General features: G+C 37.0%; 1 protein-coding gene across 3 annotated transcripts in view; it reads right to left on the bottom strand.

Moving 5' to 3' along the window:
• Nucleotides 1-21571, bottom strand: part of UBN2 (ubinuclein 2) — a 56765-nt gene that overhangs the window by 19261 nt on the left and 15933 nt on the right. For 2 of the 3 annotated variants that reach the window (XR_012585759.1, XM_074577304.1), the window contains exons 4-12: nucleotides 14031-14168; nucleotides 12705-12817; nucleotides 11174-11672; nucleotides 7735-7805; nucleotides 6898-7027; nucleotides 5601-5719; nucleotides 4832-4945; nucleotides 3285-3428; nucleotides 52-102 (exon numbers count right to left, since the gene is read on the bottom strand). Coding sequence is in view for 2 of the 3 variants with exons in the window: in XM_074577304.1 (XP_074433405.1) it covers nucleotides 52-102; nucleotides 3285-3428; nucleotides 4832-4945; nucleotides 5601-5719; nucleotides 6898-7027; nucleotides 7735-7805; nucleotides 11174-11672; nucleotides 12705-12817; nucleotides 14031-14168 (1379 nt within the window). In the remaining variant the exon portion in view is untranslated. The remainder of the gene's footprint in view (nucleotides 1-51; nucleotides 103-3284; nucleotides 3429-4831; nucleotides 4946-5600; nucleotides 5720-6897; nucleotides 7028-7734; nucleotides 7806-11173; nucleotides 11673-12704; nucleotides 12818-14030; nucleotides 14169-21571) is intronic. The other variant, XM_074577319.1, reaches the window with a different exon arrangement.

Raw genomic sequence — 21571 nt, 5'->3', positions numbered from 1 at the left:
AGAGATGCTATGAACAACTTAAAGGTACTAGTAAGTTGTCATTATACTCACGGAGCAGAAGTGAGGTGATTGTGAACACTTCGGCTTTCTTTAAAAAGCATCCTAAAAGAGTGGTGAGAAAAGAAACATAAGGTGATTCTACAGGGACAGTCGGCACATGACCACCAAATATGCAAGTATCTTGGAATTTTCAGAAGAACCCTTTGATTATCTGTCCCCAAAGCAGCTAGTAGGTAGTTTGCCTGTATTGCTATCATGATGTAGTTCCAGGCAGCCATAAATAGAAGAATGCAAAAAAAAAAAAAAAAAGGATTTCAAGTTTACATTCAAAATACCTCAGTAAATGGCCAAGCATAAGTCAACATTACACAATATTAACTCTTTCAGGTGGACAGAAGAAATACATTTTGAATTCTCTCTCCTCAGCGGCTAATGAAATATTTTAAATATCAAATTCATGATTCCTACAGCTTGCTGCCCAAATGCAACTATAAATAGACAATTAAGGAAAACTTGGTCCCTCTTTCCCTGTTTCCAGGTAGGCAAACTAGAAGAGCAAAGACTTTCCTACACCACTGCCATCACTCTAACACTGACCATGAACAGCTGTCTAAACAAGAGCTTTTCACCACTGCTAACACATCCTGTTGAGTTGCAATAGTTATGGAAAACACAAGTATCCACAAATCTCATGTAATCTGGTAAAAAAAACATTGACATCCTCTCGCTGCAGTTCCACTGCCTTAATTCTCAGATTCCACTTTCAGCTCCATTTTCACATTTTCTTCACCATACTAACCTCCAAATCTGTATTACATTGCTCCCCATCAGAGACTACTAAATGCCTATGAAGAACATCTAATGAGGAATGTTCCTTTTGCTCCATGAAGTTCAGCGTGCCACTTTCTGACCTACCCAGCTTCTCCAGGTGCTCGATCTATTCCTTAATCTTTTTCATTTTGCAATGAAAAATCCAAAATTAATCCCACACCCCGGTAATGTGTAGTATCATCCTTAAAGGTTGACAACAAAAGTATAATTACTACAGGAAAGGAAGTCAAAAATATGGTACAAAGAAAGGACAGTGCAGTATATGTTCCAAAGCAAGAACATACTTGGAAAATAATCCCTCCATTGTGTACATATATTTAGATGTAAAAGTTGGTGAGGGAGATCGGTATAAGATTGTTTCTCTCTGATCATGATTTCAACTCAAGCATGCTGTTTGACCTGCACAAAGTTAAGCGTGCTGGAAGCCTACTTGCACAACCACCTCCAAAAATGACAAAACTCTTGGAATTAAAGGAAACAGACTTCCTATTCCTTACACTTCTTTTTTTGAACATACACATATTTAGGTTGCAGGCTTTTTTCAGACACACATGGAATTAATATGCAACCCAGTTACAAAAAAGTGGGTTACATTATTTGAAAAGGCTTTGGGATTCTTTAGGATGAAATATATTTCTCTAAATGAATATTAATAAAACGATCTCCTGGGGCAGAGTATGGAAATTACAAAAAGTCATGTGACAGAGGTAGTTGTGATACACACGGACAAATGAACAAGGTGCAACTGAAAGTTATTATTGATATCTTACCTCATGCTCCTATACTAAGCTATGAGGAACATTAAATAGAGCTAACTTTGAAAGAGCAAGAAACTTTTCCTCTGGGATAAACCCACAAAGTTTGGTACCATAGACCTACTCTAGTTAGTAAGAATTCCTTATAAAATACATAGTCAGTAGACCATTTTTAACATTAAAGGCCTAACTTTTTTTTCCCAGTTTATGTAGCTCCTTCTCACTTGAGGCCACATATAAAGGTAAAACATTATACACCTTCAGCATGATAATCCCTACCCTAACATTCCAACAAGATAATCATCCAGCATATGAATAATATGTGCTGTATTAGGAATTTCCACTGTCAGACCCCAGGAAATACTTTTTCCCCCCTCTTTCCACACATAACTGTTTGCCTATAAATTACAACACATCCCTGCTTTCTGCTTAGGAAGCGAAGCGCCTCCCTGTAAATACAGGACAGTTTGTAAATCATTATGGTACCAGAACTGCCCAGTTGGCAAAGGAAGTCTTGCTGGTCAACAGTAAGTTATGATCAGGCAGCTCTTTGGGTCTGTTGGTAGTTTTTGTTTGTTTGGGGTTCTGGGGGGAAGGGGTTGTCACCACTGACCTCTATATCTGTTCTTAAGCTAAGCTGGGATTCCTTCTCTCATCTACTTCAATAAAATCTTCATAAGCAATAACATCTCACTCATCAGCATACTTACTATACAAAACTAGATCCTGGAACAGAAGTCAACTCTATGTCAAGAACTGTAAAACTTCATTTGCTTCTTTAATTACTATTTCACAAGCAGCTTATTCCACCCTCATTTTCTACACTGACTATCCTAGGAAATATCTCAGTTTAGTTATTCTTACAGCTTGATACAGATTTGACTAATCTACAGTCAAGGTACTCTTGAGCAAATTGATTGATGTTGTATCATTTGGCTTTTACAGTTAGGTCAAGATTTGATGGGAAATGGTCTTTTGCAGTGGGTGCTACAGAAGAAAAGAACTCACGTCATTTATATTTGATTCTCTTCTTCCACTTCAAAGTGTTTGAAAACTTTGCTAATTTTGCAATTCACAATGATAACTGTTGTTCTCGTTTTATTTTTTTCCCTTTTGTGTGTTTGTTTCCTCTTGACACACCAGTAGGAAGCAAGTGTAAGTTTTCATTAAGAAACTGGTTATTTTTAACTGCAGCATCACTAATTGCATACAGGAAATAAAAAGCATAAACCTTAGTGTTTTCTGAACTCTGGTGTTGAAATTCTAGCTCATAATTTTAAAGTTTATGTTACACTGCATTATCAGACTGCTTACAATATAGGCAAAACTGCTTTTATATCACTATCATTTTCTATATCACAGAAAGTACTTCCCATGCAGCTACTCCCCACTTCATACTTCTCCCTCAAATGACGCATCACACACAGTGTTATGAATTTTAGTAAATTCAGTCTCCAGCAGATGACAAAAGCAAATAGTTCCCCAAGGAAAACAGTGGATTTTTAGCTCTCGGGCTTGCAGACAAGGTAGAAAATTAACTTCTCAAAAAACATTCTTCTAAAATATTCTGGTTCCACTGACATTTTTAAGTTTTAACCAATATTAGTAATACCTGGTTGAGTCAAATATATGACAATAAGTAAGATCCAAGAAATGGTTAACACCAAAATAGACAGACATATAAAGCAGGCATCTTACCTTGCCTGCATCCAGCCTTTAGGCCAAAGTGGTTTCACTTCTGTTTCCATAAAGGTTTTGAGGTAATCTTCAGCAGACTGACTTCTATTTGGCTCTAGCTCATAGCATCCCAGCTTGATCTTCACAAGATTACACAACAGAGACCTGCAGAAAGAAACACAATAAATATATTCCAGGCTGGACGGGGCTTTGAGCAACCTGGTCTAGTGGGAGGTGTCCCTACCCATGGAAGGGGGGGTTGGAGCTAGATGATCTTTAAGGTCCCTTCCAACCTAAACCATTCTATGATCCTATGATGATATTGAATGAAACAATCTTTTCAAAAGCTCAGCAGAAGGCGGCTGAGAAATGGAAGCACTGATGTTATATGGCTGCTGTCCATTGCCAATTGTAGGAAGAGCTCAGTTTCAATCACTTTTTTGAAGTTTGCTACTGCACAAGTTTGCTGCTACAACTGGTATGATCTGCTACTGTCATTTCTTCTCCATTTCCAACAGACCATATGGCTCTTTTTATCCTTACTATCATTTTGTAATTCCTTTTACATTTTCTTTGTAGTTTCCTCATAGCTGAAACATCTCCTGTCACTTTGCTCAGTGACCTCTATCTCATTTAAGATGGAGAATCTCTGAAAGCAAGATGCATTCTACACTGAATATTTCAATAGAAGTGCATAGAAGTGCAGACAGTTAGGTAACATTGGCCTTTTAGAGCCTCTTGAATCAAAAAACCCAACAGATTTAAATATCTCTTCTTTAAGTATGGCTCCGGCTGCATATATTCCATATATATTCCACAAAGCTTGCTTCCTTGTTGTCTTAACGTACTAAAAAGACTCATCAGTCCACCAGCCCCTTTTAATAATACATATACTTGTATTAGAATTAGCTTAGATCTTGCATGGAAAATTACAAATTTAGAAGGATTTACTTACTTAAAGCCTATCTAGATTAATTTAAATCTCAGTTTTCAGTAAAATCTACTCTAGGAAACAAAACGGTGAGAATTCATCATTTCAGACTATTGTCTTGCTCTTGAGAGATAACATAGAATTTGCGTTCAGAGGGAATGGGAGGGGTTAAGATTCATGCATTCTGGATACTGGCTTGCCCATGACTGGGCATCGACAATTTTGGTGGTCTGCCATGATCTGGCAAAAATCTTTACCGCTTGTTGGGTGACAGTTTTGTGACCTATTCCTAGAATGGCGGGAAGCAGGTATAACTCTGCTTACACCTCTGTTCTGTGCTTAAAGAAGCTCAAAGTCCTAGGACCAAGAAAATTCTCATGTATTTAGAAAAAGCAGAAAAACAAGCAGCGAAAGAAGGGTTGGATGTAGGATGATCTTGCCTTTCAAATTGAAGAAAAGAATGTTTTACCATTGCAGCATTCTAGCTTGCCTATTTATCCTCAACACTCTCCAAGACCTCTGACATGTACTTCTGAGAACAATTATTTACTAAACATTATCAAGTAATAACATCCCCTTGGAGATCACTTTATGAAGTCAGTGAAAACCCTTGGTGGAAAAGGTAGTTTTGTCTCACCTCACTGTGTCATCCCAATGAAACTTCTTTCTGGGTCCCACAACCCTCTTTCCAGGTTTCTCATCATCATCTTCCTCTGATCCATTTTTCTCTCGTTCATCTTCCGCTTGCAATCTACAGTTAGAACAATTGTTTTCTTTATAGGTATACACCACAGACAAAATGTTTCCTTGAGAAAGGAGTGATTTAGGTGTAGGGATAAAAAAAAAAAAAAAGGACCCATCTTCAGATTCTTGTTATACCATTCCTGAAAGGGTAAACAGGCCTTCGTGTCCCCACCGCTTCATGGTCCTCAGAAACAAGTGAAAAGGACACGCTGTATGGAGGCTATCAAGGATGCTGGCTATAAGCTTCACATAGTGCCTCTACCAAGAAATGGCAAGATGCTTATCAACCTATTAATGCTTCTCCAAGTCTAAAATTAGTTAACTATGAGGGAAACGATTACAATGAACAAGGACAAAATATATCAAGAACCTGAACACACCGTCCTCCTCCATTAGGCTAGCATTTTGGGAATCTCCAGTATCCTTCTCACAGTTTATAATTTCTTTCTCCCAAGACCTATTTCATTCAGTTAATGGAATTTCTTTCTAGAGTCAGGTGACAACATCACTGTCACAAAACTAAGTACTTTGTACAATTCAAAACTTACAGACACCTGTAAACTGGAGCTGAGTACTTTGCTGAGCTCAGGGAACGAAAAACACAGAGACAGATTTACAGCAGGACTCTAGAATGGGCATGCACAGACTCCAGAAATACCTACTTGGCATTCTTGGCTTGACTGCGGGCCTGACAGTCCTCTTGATACTTGCATAACTGTTCAGGCATGACGTTACTGACAGCCAGTTTCAGCTTTTGCAGTGGTTCTCTCAAGCGGTCATCCTGTGAAAAGAGAAACACCAAAGCAGTGCTATTAGATGCAATGTAAACAGTGTTTCAGATAATATTTGTGAAACTATTTCCCACTCACTCCTGACACTGTATTCCTAGTACTAACTATTGACCACAAAAGTAATTTCCTACGTGGCACTTGAATCCTGTTCAGTTGAACAGCATTATAGAAATGCACATACTTGAAGTTTCTCACACAACTCATGTAAGTCTTGAGACTAGAAACAATGAAAGATAGTCAAAAGGAAACATATCACACTTGGAAATAAGTGTTCAATTAATCAAGTCTCCAAAAGCTGTCATATAAAAACATCTTAGGTAATCAACAAAATATATGTATTAGATTACCCAAGGATTAGATTATTATGTACCTGAGGTAAGGACTATGTATTTAAAATTGTCTCCAAATATTAAGAACTTCAAACATTGAAGTAATATACTATATACTTCCCTTTAAATTCTCTTCCTACATCTTCTGACTTTACATTCTTAATCGTAACTGCTTATTGAGAAGAACTAGAATACTATGCGCTATTATGTCTTACTGCTTAGAAAAAGTATACGAATGTTTGCCGTTTAAGCAAGTTTTGAGATCTCTCCATTCATGATCCTCGGATCCTCTGCAAGATTTAGTCCTATTTCAACTGAAGAATCAGATCAGGATACTTCAGATCACAAACAACTTTTTTATTCAATAGGAAAACATATTCTTTAAGAGAAAAGCAACAGCAAATGACAAAAGTATTTCTAAGACCTAGCCACGAGGGAAAATTTGCACAAACAGTACAGGCTGCGTCATCTATTATCCATCTAGCCTTTCTTTTTTCTTGACACAAAAGTGAATGCAATGGTAGTTTTTTTTTTTAGCCTGTCATAACCATGAGTAGTGGGCCTTTCTAGTTCTGCTACTTGATACGTACCCTGTAACCAGCTTTCAATGTAAAAGCACTTCATTCTCAGATTAAGGGTGTGAAACACTTAAAATATTTGTTCCTAAAGTAGTGGCAATAGCAGGTACATAGAAGAAAGCTTCTAAGCTGATCTAGCAACTGAACCAAAAATCTTTTGCTTCGTTGGAGACCATGGGGCTGTTGCTCTGCTCTCCTGCATTCCGTCCTCATCACTATGACATAACTGACTCCTGCTGGAGCTAATCTCCCCGTCATTACCTGGACATTGAGATGTAACTTCTTCAGACGCTTTATCAGTGTGTCCTTATTGCATGGCACAAAAGCCTCAAGGTGAGAGTACACTCCATTGCGGATGGCAGGATTTATCTCCTGCAACTGTAGCTCGATACTGGCAAACAAACAAGAGACAGTCAACCAGTGAGGCACTCCAAGATCAAGATGACAACTGAACAACAACCTAAGGAAGCTTTGTATGCATAACATATTCTAGCTATGCATACTAAAAATAGCAGCTTGGGACTTTTTCAGATAAACTTCTTTACAAAAAGGAGGAAGTGTTAATCAATGGCAAGAAATCATTCATATACATAGTTCCCCAGCAATATTGAATACTGTCATTCAAATTTCATTTACTCCCACTATTGCACATCAATCTTGACACAATTTTGACTGCTACAGTCTTCTACAGATTACTCTGTTTCTGAGAATACGAACATAGAACCTTCTATATTAAAACGCTTAGTTGAAGGATTACAGAGTAAAAAGAGCTGGCATTTTCCTTCATGAAAGCTAAAGGTGTTTTGAGTTATGAAAGTGGGGGACAGGAAGAAATAATGGCAGTTCTGTTGAATTTTACACATGAAGTCAAGGACACAGGGCACTACAAAACACTTTACACTGGATAAAGACAGACAGATAGTCATGACAAGAACTGTATTCATATATAAGTCTCTTTAGCTAGTAACTAGCTTAGACTGATCTACCTTCATTGACTTTTAAGGGCTTTGTTGGAACAACCTCAATAATATTTCCTCTTCTGTACTTTTCCTTTTACCCCCTTTCCAAAAAGGGAAGGTTGTACAGATAAGCACTTACTCCAGCAGAATATTATTCATGTCTTGCGTGAAAAACTTCTTCCTGCCTTCTTCATCAAACATCTTGGCAGCCTGAAAATACAGCAATAAAGAGTATTCAAGAGTTCGTAGAACATTCTACCCCAACAACCTTTGCTTCTTTACTTTTACAGTTGTATCACATTCTTATTTTCCAGGGAACAGTATTACTTGGAAAAAATATACAAACCCAACTACACTCAGATGTTTAGAAAAGGTGAGGACTGTTATTAAACTCAAAAATGGCTTGCTCTAGGGCAAACAGTCATTCTATTTAGAATCTGCCTGGATCACTGATGTTAACATATTGACCTTTTCAATAACCATGAAGAAAGAAAATAGAGATGTTTTATTGTCTCAGCACCAGCAACATTCTACCGCTGTTTGCTTTAAAAAGAGGGGCACTGCTTTACAAGTCAAGCAGCCAAGAACATCAACACATTTCTGGCTCCTTTTCTACCTGTTACACGCCTCACCCAGTTACAACTTCCCTTCTTAGATCCATCTTAATCTGTCCTTGCAATTTCTACAAAGGGATTGCGTATGCTAGAGGAATACCTCATCCCTCTTTTCTGGTGCTGTCCAGCATTCTCACCATCTTTAGACTGTACCTCTAATATTTTTGTCTGGTCTCTTTCTGAGTCTGTTTGGGGTGGGGGAAAAAAAACAAAACAAAACAACAGTCTTACTCCTATACATACTTCCTTTTATTAGAAGCATTTACTGATCTCAAGAGAAAAAAAACCCAACACTTTTAGAGGCTTATTGTTATCTTATATTCTGGCACTGGGACCAAACAGCAAGTATCTAAAGTAGCTGGGAAAGGATATGCATGCGGAAAAGTAGGCAAGTGTGGTATCATTTTAGTGTCTGACAAACTTTAGAGGCAGCTGACATGCTACAAGGCTGAATATTCAAATAAATTAAAAATTCAATTCTGCCTTTTAAAAAATTTTTAGTGACTTGTGACAACATAGCTAAAACCTAGAAATAAACAGAAGTGTTAACTTGATAAAATTCCTCTTGATAAAATTCCTTTATTACTATGAAATACTTACTGTTCTTGGTCTTTGTAACTGACCCATTTAAGTTTAAAAGAATGTTTTTCTGGAATTGCAAACTCTACACTGCACAGGAAAACAGGAGTCTGATACCCTACAAGATATCATAAGGTAGCCCATCTTCTGAATGCTTTACTGCTTGAGTCATGAACATTGATACCAGAGACTTTAAGTTCCTATAAGGACTGCATTCTGCTCACTACTTTCTACAGTAAATTCAGCTGCTGAGGGGATGGTACTGTTTAAGAATACTGAAGCAATTGTCCTGGTAAAATAAATAAATAAATAGAGAGAGGTTATAGATGTTTACCAGTGATAGGATACCAAAACCTTTGAGAAGTTTTAAAGTCTTAAATCCAGTATCTTTAAGCATAATTAACACAAGGACTATTATCATCTTCTGGTTTGTATAAAAGTGGAAGGAAAGACATGCTTCAACATTGCAGTCCCAGGTAGACCCTGAAAGGCAATTTCAGCATCGTACTATCATACTGAACAGTGTTTCTGGCTTTTGAAGAGAGCAACACTGGCAGATTCAAAAACTGCATCGCTATCACTGATCTGTGGTGGTGGTGTTTTTTTTTACCACAGACAGATTATCTTAATCGTTACCTTCACAATAGAAAAAAGCCATTTTGTTACTTTCCTGTTTGTGTACAATATTGTCTTCTGTCATGGTAGTTCAGAATTGCGCACTTACAGAACTAGAAGACATTAATTCACAAGAGGAAGTCAGGAAGTTTTTATTGTAAGTTTCTTCCTTTTTTTTTTTTTAATCTAGATATATCATACTCCATTCATGGAACATAGGCTTTTTCCTACAGCTTTATGAACTTCTTAGCTTTCTTTGCACTAAAGAGCAATGAAGCTGTGAGCCTGGCAAGTATTTGACAAAACCCATTTCTTTTCTCCTGCTTTTTAGATATTTTCCCCCACTGATAACATGTCAGTTGATCACAATTTGCAGAAGGTAAGGAAAATGCAATCTTTAAGTCAACACGCAGTTTAGTTTTTCCCCAAGTATATGGGTAGACTTGCTCTGCTTGGCCAGAACCAAGCTTCCAGAAGACGTTATCAAAAGCAGAAGATAGAAGAGTTCGGTTTCCAAGAGCCACTGAATTAAAGCTTTCTCCCAACTGGGAGGGACTTGTTATACAGGGAAGCAGCATGAATTTGGGGCAGGCCGCTAACACTTCCTGACTTTTGGCCTAACCCAGTTCTTCTGCAGTTTTGCTAGAAGCTTATTGTTGATTCATAGTAAAATTAATGTGAATATTTGAACATAGACAAAAACATCTCTCTCACTTTAATAAATATTAACTCCTTGACTGTATTTAGTTTGTTACATTTAAAAATAATTGAGAACCCTAACACATTTACATATGGGTAAGACAAAGATTATGTTTTATAATTACTCTAACCTGTAGCAAAGCAAGCTCTGCTACTGTTTAAATTATCTTTTTTTCCAAAAAGGTAGTAACTTGAACTGCTTTTTCAAAACTTACTCTGAGTAAGGAAACACTGCACTTTATTCTGAGTAAGAGAGCGCTTTAATATCAGAATCTGGACAACGAAACAAATTCATTCTCAACTTAAGATAACATCCACAACTGAAACACGGAGCATGTAATACCTTAATAGCTCTGATCCCTTTCAATAGTTTATTGGGATGTTTGTAACCTGTGGATTTAATATCTTTCATTAATATTTTTTATGAGTTTGGACTCCATTCTAACCTTCCAAAACAAAATACTCAGTTTTGCAGTTGTTTTTTGGTTGGTTTTTTTTGTGTGTGTTTGTTTTTTGTTTGTTTTGGGTTTGGTTTTTTGGTTTTTTTTTTTTGTTTTCCTAGTTGGGTGATGGCTTTTGGTGTTTTTTGTTGTTGCTGGGTTTTTTTTTGGTCCACAACCCATGCCCCCCCACCCCAACCTGGCAAGTCAGCATTTATGTTACAAAGCCAAAAATTCAAGACATTGATTTGTAAGCTGCAGTCATATTTCTGGCTTCCTTCTCTAAAGCAAGGAAACACCCACCAACTAATAATTCCAGTTAAAGTAACACTGATATTTCCATTATGGAAAAAACCCAAACAAACATTACAAGTTATTGTAAACAGAAGATTTAGAAAACCTTGTCTCCAAGTGCTGTGAAACAAGGACTGCTTTAACAATTGACCTCCGTCTTCTCTGTGCCCATTTTCATCTCAGTATAAATACATCCATGAAGATTGACATTAAGATCAATTATGCATTTTTTAGAGTTTCAGCCAGCAATTCAAGGATGACAACTTAGGCCCTAATTATTCTTCCTTGTTCTCTCAGATTCTTGAATGCAATCTGTTACCAATGAATTCATACTTACTGTTCGAAGGTCTCCAATGCGCTTTTCAAGTAGCATAGGCAGACCTTCTGGGAGGGCAGGCACCTGCTTGGGTGTCATGACCTGAGAGGTGTAGGCTGCCTGAGTGACATTTCCGTTTTCTCCTGACAGCTCAGATACTGGGCTGCCATCAGAAGTGCCATCAAGCAACTTGTCAAAGTCAATGTCTCCCAGCATCTCCAGGGTACTTTCAGCTTCTGGCAGGAGCTCAGGTTCATTTGTGCTACCAAAAATGGAGAGGACAGGATCATTGATCCTAAGATTCAAGTCAGAGATATCATTTCCTGCACTGAGAGAGGAAGAAGGAATTTTACTAGGGGTAGAGGTTGCAACAGTCACTGGAGGTTTTGGACTAGATTCCTTCTTCCTCATGGCTTCCTTCTCCTTTTGAAATTTACGGATCATGGCAGCCAGAGAGAGTGAGTCTTTATACAATTTCTTTTTCTTCTTTTCAGACTTGTGTGAATTTAAGGCCATTACTCTGTAGAGGAAAAAAATCTCTCATTATGCATATGACTTTTGAGGCCTTAGTAACCTTTAAAAAAAGTCTCAGAGTTTAATATAGTTAACAAATTATCAGGGTGAAGAGGCAAGTACTTTGTGCTTCCATCTTCATACCATTCTATCAACTACCATAAACCTTTGCTGGTCACGTGATTTCATGCTCTCCAACTTATTTATGTTTTGCCAAGTTTTGTACACATTAAGGCAAAGGTTACTTACTTTTAGGTTCTCAATTTAATTATGGAAAACTCGCCACAGTTGTTAAACTCATGGCTGATCTATGCTACTAAAATACTTAAACTCGCCTCTCAAACTCCTGAACAGTGGCAGGTTGCTTTAGATCTAGATACACCACGTACGTTAAAAAATTCATCACTAAGAAATTTGATATGCAGGCTCAGTATCCATATGCTACTTAAACTGAGCATTTTCCACAAATGCATCACCTTGATGAAAATGATCATAAATAAATTTTCAATACCAACTTGAATATTCATAGTAAGACAACTTTCACTCAACAACAGTTTTCTGGAAGCCAATTAAAAACCCCACCACCTTAATCCTTCCATGCTACCCTCAGAACTCAGGAAAACACACAGAGTTAGCAAGAAACATGTAGAATAATCACACTATGTTTACAGATTTCCAGATTAGAAACCAAGGGATAGGAAGTTATTTTTCATTACAGGACATAATTCTTAGCACTATATAAGACATTGGGTAGAACAATGATTGATAATGCTATTCATAAACTCAGAATTTCTTTTGTGTAATTTGTCTTTCCTTGTTATATTATTCCTTGTTCAAAATTTTAGCAGACAAAAAAAGGTTACCTTGTAGGACTTATTTGTACAAAACCCCCATGTATTCCAAAACCAAAATCCACTAGCTATCAGTTATAGTTTAAAAAGACAATATTCTGAACAGCTGAGATAATCTTGCTACAGCATGCATCTTGAAATCAAGCCTCACATACAATTCAAGGGTTCATCTAAAGAACGAAACCTACCCCAACTGCTTAGGAACTTTCATTTTCCGAGGCTTCTTCTCCTTTTCCGTCCCTTCATCTTTCCGCTTGCGCTTCTTCATTCCACGATCTTCATTTTCTTTTAACTTTGCTATCTAGATAAAGAGATCAAATAAAGGACAATGATTCTTCCACCCTAAATAAAGGGCTTTTACAGCAAGAAACATTTAGTTTCCCTTACGCTTTCCAATTACATGAAAAATACCTCAATGTGTCTACAGGCAAACAGTACCACTGGATTCCTAGCAGCAAACTGCAGTTACTGACAAGTCTCAATCATTTATCATTTTTAAACAGTTATTGAATTTGGTGTGTTCAATAAGAAAAATACTTCAGGACACACACAGACTGATGGCCAGTCAGTATAAGCAATGGCCACCTTCGAAGACTGAATATCCCCGTCATCATCTGCTACCACAGTTTCATTGCTGAATATGAAGTTACATAGAATGGAATATCTTTTCGTCAAATTCATCAGCTGAGTCCCCTCACAGGTTCTTGCTGATCCCTAGCTCACCTGCTGGTGCAGGGTAGGAAAAAAAAAAAGCCTTCACACTGTGCAAACATTATTCAGCAACAGGCAAAACTTCGGTGTGTTATCAGCACTATTTTAGTCACAAATCCAAATCACAGCACCGTAAGGGCTGCTACAAAGAAAGTTGACTGCATCCCAGTCAGATCCAGTACAAAAACACTTAAAATTATGTTAAATGTAAAGAATTAGAGCAGGAAAGGACATCAGAAAGCAGGAATTTCTTGGAATGGCATGGAACTTATGAATGTCACATGCAAGCAGTTACATTCGCTTTGATCATAACTTGTCGAAGTACATAGAACAGCACGCTGTTTGGGAAAGACTGTATCTATACTTTTTAATATAGTTATTCTTACAATGCTGAGTTTATTTTAATAGATATTTTGGTTTAAGTATTATTCTGAATATTAGGAACAATTTCAAATCATGCAAGCTTTGTACGGAGTTATAAATGGAGTGCTGGAGAATTTAAGTCCTCATCTCATACAATGAAATTCTTAAAGTTACAGAATCATCTGTCACTTCAAGATGGATGGACAGGACTTCTTAGCTTGCCTAAACAGATGGTTAGTCTTACAAGACTGGACAGCCTGTGGATATCCTGAGTGATTTCCCAAATGCTAATACATGAGCCACAAAACAGAAAATGCAATAAAACAGTGCTGTGCATCATTCTGCTTTCAGCCTCTTCATCTAAGCCATTCTAAGCATATATTTCCCAATGTCCACCTAGCTTTAGGTTCTGTATAAAAAGCATAATTAAGATCACTCACTTTAGGCGGCCTATGCTTTTTGTCTTCTGCAAAGTCTTCATCCTCTGAGTCAGATGCCTGGCGGAACTGCAGTGTACCAGTGTTGATATAAAACCCTCCATATTTGGTTGTCAGGGATGCGGGAACCAATTCATCATACTGAGCAGAAAAAAAGGATTAGTTTATCGGCATACCTTAATGAGATGAGTATGTAGTTCATCTACCAGTCCCTATACATGAAAAATTATATACAAGTACACAACACAGCTTACTAGAATAGAAACAGGATAGTAATGCTATTGCAAACTTACTAGCCAAGGAACAGAACACTAATATCCCTGGATAACCTTTCTACTTTCAAAGCAAAACCCTTTTTTGGAAAAAAAGGCAGGATTACAGCATTAAAAGTGCTGCGTTCTGAAGGAAATGAGGATGGTCACAGAGGCTTTCTTCCCTGGCCCAGGAAATAAAAAGGCAAGCCCAAAACTTCTAGTTTTTTTTTCTTCAATATTCAGTGTCTGAGAGCATATCACATTATGCTAGATGTTAAATCCCAAGATACATAAGCCATATGAACAATGATTACATCACCTGCCTGTGAGCAACTTCACTTGATTGTTCACGGGTTGTTTTTATCCAGCAAGTAGGCAGGCACATAGTGAATTATTTGTGTTCATCTATGACAGCCTTACAGGCATACCAGCAACTTCACTGGTTGAAAGCAAGTTTTGTAAAATAAAAAAATTAAAAAAAAAAAATCAAACAAAAGCCAAAAAACCTTGCCTCTTGATTTTAAATGTTAAGTTCCCTACTTCTATTGAATACCCTTCAATTTTATGAGACAATGTGCTGTTCAAATTACCTTCTGTTAGTCATACACTTTTATCACAGGCCCTTTATGTTATGTGAAAATGATAGCTACAGTTATTTCCAGAACCTATTTCTTCCATATTTTCAAATGAGATGACAGTTTCAACAATCGATGGGAAAAGCCTAATCTATATCAAAATCTTACATAATTGGGTGTTATATCCAGAAGACAGGACTGAAGATAGTATAGATGTTTCCGTAAAATGAGCATTAAAAACTTCTCAGATTATACACTTTATTTCATTAAGACTGCCACAGTTTTCATTAATACCAATCTCCGCAGTGCACTTGATATGTTCAGATGTTCCAACACACACTGCATTTCCTACCAACTCTGACCATAGTGCCCTGCTCAAAACCCTACTTCTCTTACACAGTTCTCTGAAATTTTTTTTCCTTAAAAATGCTATCCCAGACATGACAAACTTAGCCACAGTATTTCCAGTTTTAGGTGTTGAATATGACATTGCCTCTTATACAAATACCACAATGCTAGGACTTGTTTCATTGAAAGTCACATAGATTCTCACTCTGTTCAGACAGTTTTAAACCACAAAAGGTTTCAAACTCCTACACATTTTATTTTAAAAAGCACTTAGTATTTATGAAGGAATTTCCAAGTTAGAATTACAAAGCTGTATCTCAAAAATACTGAAATCCAAAGACATAGGAAAAGTGGTCAATACTAAATATAGTGGAAGACAATATTAATTCTGTTATTTCATCACCAGCAGCCTCCTCAGAATGACATTCTCCCCCAAGTATTACCAGAAAACTGTTAATCTCTAGGAAAAATCTTGTTAACAGCAAACTCTCAAAAAGGCCGGGAGGATGAATAGATTCATTCCAGCTCTATGCATACGTATCAACAAAGCAAGCAACAGAAGTGTTTGCAAGAGTGCCTTGGCAATGCTGTTAGCACTAAGCAGAAGGATAACATTGTTGTGAATTACTCCAAATTTGAACTACTGGTTTTAGTTTTCAAATACTGAAAATTGTAAGATGGTGAACTTAAAAAGCAAGAAATAGAATTCTGGTATCTATAGTCTGTCTAGAAGCATAAAAAAAATAGAATGCCTGAGACACATACCTGCCAACAAAGATAAGGAAGAAGCATTTAGAAGACCTAGAAAGTGTTATTAAAGTACCAAAAAGATACAATAGCAGTGCAATGACTCAGAATCAATTTCTGCCCTTCTTCTGAAAGGGAGGGTAGGATTTTGACACACCTCAGAGGTATGCACTCTGTCAGAAGAAAAAGTCCATTTTGAGTTACAGCTGCAAGAAATAAACATTTGGTAGCACAGCCAAACAACTAAGAATTAAGATACTTGAGAAGGAAACAACATGTTTGTTACTTTGAAGTTTGAACCAGCAGGCCTTCCACTGCCTATCTGTTAAGACAGAATTCCACAGGCTGAATAAATACGCAGTTTTAACTGCCACAACATAACTGAAGACTTGAGATGACCTACGTGAAGGGAACACACACAGTGCAAAATGGAGCATCAGCTAATTTCATTTCCCCCTGCACAATATACTGAAGATAAAACACTTGAAGAACCAAAAAAGTCTGGGCTACCAAAAGGATGAAGACAGGAAGAGGAATTATCCAGAAGAGGAAAACAGTGAATGTATACTTCAATACTTCAACAACAAAGCTGGTGAAAGAGCCTGAACTGGAAACCCATGTGGATTTGATCTGAATAAGTAGTTAGAAATTTCCTTAAGACATCATCTTTTATCTTCCTGGAAATGAAGGCTTAACAAGCAGTACATAAAGACAGAAAGAGAAAGGAAAAGTGGGAACAGGACCTATGAAATACCCTAAGATCATATGAAAGACTAAAGCAAGAAAGCAGGAGAATTTATTAATTGGACAGAGTGGAAACAAAGCGGCTTCCTTGTGGACTTGTCATTCATCTTAAGAGACCAGGATGATCGCACAAAATTGGAGGTGCAAAGTAAACTTGAGAGAGGAGGCTGGATAAGAATTTCAGAGAAATTTTATGTTTTTCCACAGCTCTCGGAGCCAGCTTCATTACATACAAGGAAGACGAAAGGGAAAGAAAATAAATTATTATCCACAGCGTTTAATAGACAGAGCAGGCATTTCCCTTTTGAGCAGACAGGGCGTGAACTGAATTAGTGAGGTTTGGGTAACACGGGAACAAAACAGAAGAATGAAGTAGTTGCCAAGTTTGAAGAAGAAAGCACAGTCAAAGCTGGGACCATTATCATAAGTGGAGAACAAATAAAGGGAAACACAGTAAGGACTTGGCTGCAGAGCAGTGAAGAAAGCCCTGGAGAACACACAAGAAAAATTAAGGATTAAAGACAGTCCACAAGTGAGGAAGCCGTGAATCACAGCAGATGATTAGAATGATCAACATGTTATATGGCACAGATCCATAGGAACAGGGCAACCAGAAAGGCAGAATTCATTCAATATATAGATGAACAAATTATCCATTAACAGTCAGCAGGCAAACAAGGTCAGCAAGATGTGGATGTGTAACTTACCAGTTGACATTTCGACAGCTTCTGCAGAGGATTATGAATTTACTCAGACTTTCAAAGACTTTTTTGACATTCAGTTCTCCGTAATCCTTAAGAGAGTTTACTTTTGCCTACTAAAATTTGGTTTGTCCTCAGCCTACTGAACAAGGTATAAGTCAGTGTTTCATTTTATTTTCAACTTATCTAGAACCGGGGCCTGCAGACCACAATGTGCCTAGTACCCCTCCTTCGAGAGGTAAGCTTACTATTTTCTAGTGCCCTAATTGAACAGAAAATTTGAATATGATTGTATAAGATATTGGCAACAGCTAGATTAAACTTAATTTTAAAGTTTCTTCAGGACTCTCAGTTAAAGGAAACATGGCTCTTTCAACTTCTAAATCTTCTGATGAATACGTTTCAAGACTTGCTTTGCACTAGCTTTTTCTGCATATGAAATTGCAGAAATGATCCTATTAAAGAAAATATTTTAAGCCCTTTAAAGTAGTCTACTCTTCTTCATACATTCCGAGATTGAGAATTAAAATTCCCAGACCTAAAAACAGACAAGACTTCATATATGATTGTCATCTGTGAACATGGGTTTGTCCCACAAAAGATTATGGAATCATTCCACAAATAACAAAATAAGACTAATATATTGTCTGATCATCTAAAAGCAGATCAGTGAGTTATTTTCAACTCTTGTCCTTGAGCTACATTGCTATACTTCTAGTGTCATTAATCTAATTAAATGTTTAGATGTGAAAGAATTTAATTTTTTTTTAAAGTTAACCAGTTTCAACTTCATTATTATACAAAGAACAGTGGATTATACCAATTTAGTTCAAGACCCACAGTACATAACTGGATCTTATATTAATATTGTGTAGTCTTGTGTTCAGATAATTTGACTGCGACCTACCTCATTTAGCTCCCTTCTAGAGAACAACTTATACTATAAAAGTACACATGAAAAGGCTTTTTAACACTTCTATGTTAAGTCCTGGAAATGAGATTTGCTGCAAATATGTCCAAATGTTTTAAGAAGTGTAACCTGTACATTATTTGTTGTGAAACTGGTATAATTTAGATAAAATTTAGATAATTTTTGTTCTTTGTTCAGTTTATTTTTGAGATGGCTCTAACCAGCTTGGAGGGACTGTTTATTTTTGATCATCAGTAGCTCACTGAATAAAGTCAAGCTACTGAAGATTACATTGTTATGAGTATGGTTGCTTCAGTCAAATGGACTGAATATCCATACAGTTCACTACATACTTCAAGATACTTGAAACATAGTTGATCAATCTCTATGCTTCTTAAAGACACAAAGAACTGAAACGTACTCTTTGGCTTTGCTATCCTTTAAGGATAACTTTTCAAAAAAAACCCCAGAACTACCTTTCTGAAAAATAGCATAATAAAATATATAATGGAATCTTGAACAAGGTCAAGGGGGAACAATACATTGCTTTTCTAGCCCAAGAAGACATCAAAAGGCAAGCAGAAAGACCTTTCCCATGGTGAAGACATTTCCTTTTCCAAAATGCATAAGCAAGTTGTTTTGTTGGTTTGTGGTGGGTTTTTTTTTAAACCCTGGGGCAAAGGACAGCTGGCAAAGCACAACAGCAAAAAAGCCTAACAGAATACCTGGCTCAGGGTAATCTAGACTAGGACAGGACAGTCACCTAGGAGAATCCTAGTTTAGTAGTCAGGATATCGTAATCTGTCAGCCTACCAGAGCACCTTGAGAGAAGGATCTCTCTCATATATATATAGCCCTGTTTTGTTCTCACCACAGCCACCACCTTTTATCCCCTTCCACCCACCAGTCACCAGAATCAGGCTATTAGCTTAAGTGACCTTCAGTGCTGTGAGATGACATTCTTATTGCCTTGAAAATATTTCAGTCTATGTTAGAGAATGTATGACCACTCATGTGACCAGCTTTAGCTGTTCAACTCTCTTCTTCTGGAGATTGAGCTCTGACCCACACTGAAAACACAGTTCAGTGCTTTGTTACAAATAAATATGCAACGTATTACTTAACCTCTACAGGTTTCATGTTACAGAATTACTAGAAGATTCTGTAGAAAAAAAGTTACGCTTTCCTTTTCTATTCATTTAACATGAAGAGCAGACTTACCATATATGACACTTAAAGATATGTGCTCATATCAAAGATATGTTATTTTGGCATGTTATAAACACCCCCCCTTATATTAAGAAACATATTATTTGAATATTTTTTTGAAAACACTTGATTTCCTTGTGCTGCTGAAATAAATTCATCTACTCCTGAAGAACAGTTGATCCTAGGCTATGACCTACCCCTCTAGTAGCTCAGATTACTTTGAAAAGTGATTTTGTGCTCTTGAAAAAATTAAATTTCGCAAAAGCAAGAAGTTGCTATACCTGTTATCATTATTATTTCTTAATTATTTACTACTTCTACATTCTTGATGTACACAAATTTAAACAATGGTACTACAAAGACCAGATGTAAGTCTCAGGTTTTTTCAAGTACCTATGCAGATGCCGAGTTTCAGTTTCCCAGTTGTGCCACTGAGATCATTAGATACATGAGCAGTCCTAAACTACCTGGTTGAAACCTAGGCCAGAACACGGGATTAAAAAAAAAAAAAAGATATTTAAAAAATTACTTACGCCTTCCTAAAAAAGGATATGATATTTTGCAGAAGGAACAAGAGAACATTACTGTTGCTTTAACAAACATCAGACTTGTTCTGCAAATTCGACTACCTTTGTCCCTCTAGCCATAATAGTTCTTATACTAGAGGACTACTGGGTATATAGTTTAAACATGTCTGTTCTGCATTAAGCAGAACAGTATCTGCTTTATTTGGTACTCCACTTTATCCCTCCTTACCCCAAGATAAAAGTGTAAAGAGCCAAGAAAGAATCTCCTAATTGAAATTTGCCCTTGTATTCACTTCAATGCATCAGGTGCCAACTGGTCTCCAGCTCTACCCTGAAGACACCTGGGAAGCATTCAAGACATCTTTTATTAAAGGTGACATGGCACACTCAGCTACATGAGCACTATACCCCAACCACAGAGATTCCAAGACTGGGCAAAGTGACAATGAACAAGACAGACAGACTGGTAATATCAACACAGAAATTCATAGCCCATGAAACAGCTAGTAAGTGAATCTCTTAAAAAAAAAAAAGCAAGCTTTAATGTGCCCTCATGTATTCAGTGTGGATGGGGTTTGTGATGGAGGTCTACAAAGGCAGCTTGTTCCACATGAAAAACGTAGCAATGTTAAATTTATCTCTCAATTCAATGCGAAAGTATGTTTAATGCTGAATCCTAGGTAGCATTTTTCTGTATAAGCCTCTAACATTGGACTTCGGTTTATAGGGTTTTTTTATTTTTTTTTTTTAAGAGACATTTATCTTCCTCAAGCAACAACACTGCTCTCCATAGCTATGCATAAAACAAGCTTCTTTGAGCAGGAAGGATCAATATCAAATTGGCCTAAAACATCTGGCCCAGAACCCCAGAAAAAAGGTAAAAATTGCAATCACCACACTGAGCTCTGCCATTCCCCAAGAAGCTACCATTCATGACCATCAGCACAGCAAGCTCTGCTATTACCCAGATTCTCACTGTGAAAAAGCATCTCGAATATTCAAGAGTCTTGAGCAAGATGTTCTTACTGGCAATCCATCAGCTCACGTTTTAGATCATAGCAGCAGGAACTCGAGGGGAAGTCAGGGTGGGAGAGAAGAGGATATTAAATATATCACATCTTTAATAAATCTGGAAATTACAAGATTAAGTAAACCAAGTTTATCCTGGAAACATATGAAAACCGTATATCATAACAAAGTTTTTGCAAAGATGAAGCCCTTAAATTATGGAAAGTATTCTAGGGAACCCAGATAGAAAAAGAGCAAATCTTTTACCAATGTGTTTGGAATTACTAAAAATCAACATACAATCCTTGAAAAGCTGTCTTTTAAGAGCGTCTGGGCTCTTGAGGCAAGATGTAGCTCAAGAAAATAAGTTTTAAGTTGAAGTACTTGTTTTGGAGAAACTTTTCATGTATGAGAAGCCATTGGTAGGCTAGTTTTCTCTACTCAACAGCACAGGACTCCTACATAAGTGTTTAGAAGGCTGCTATGAAACCATGAATATAGCAGACTGGGTTAAATACTGA

Source organism: Larus michahellis, chromosome 1 (assembly GCF_964199755.1).
Source record: "Larus michahellis chromosome 1, bLarMic1.1, whole genome shotgun sequence".
Classification (NCBI taxonomy): Eukaryota; Metazoa; Chordata; class Aves; order Charadriiformes; family Laridae; genus Larus; species Larus michahellis.
Note: the sequence above shows the minus strand (reverse complement) of the source record. Positions and strands in the feature narration are given on the sequence as shown.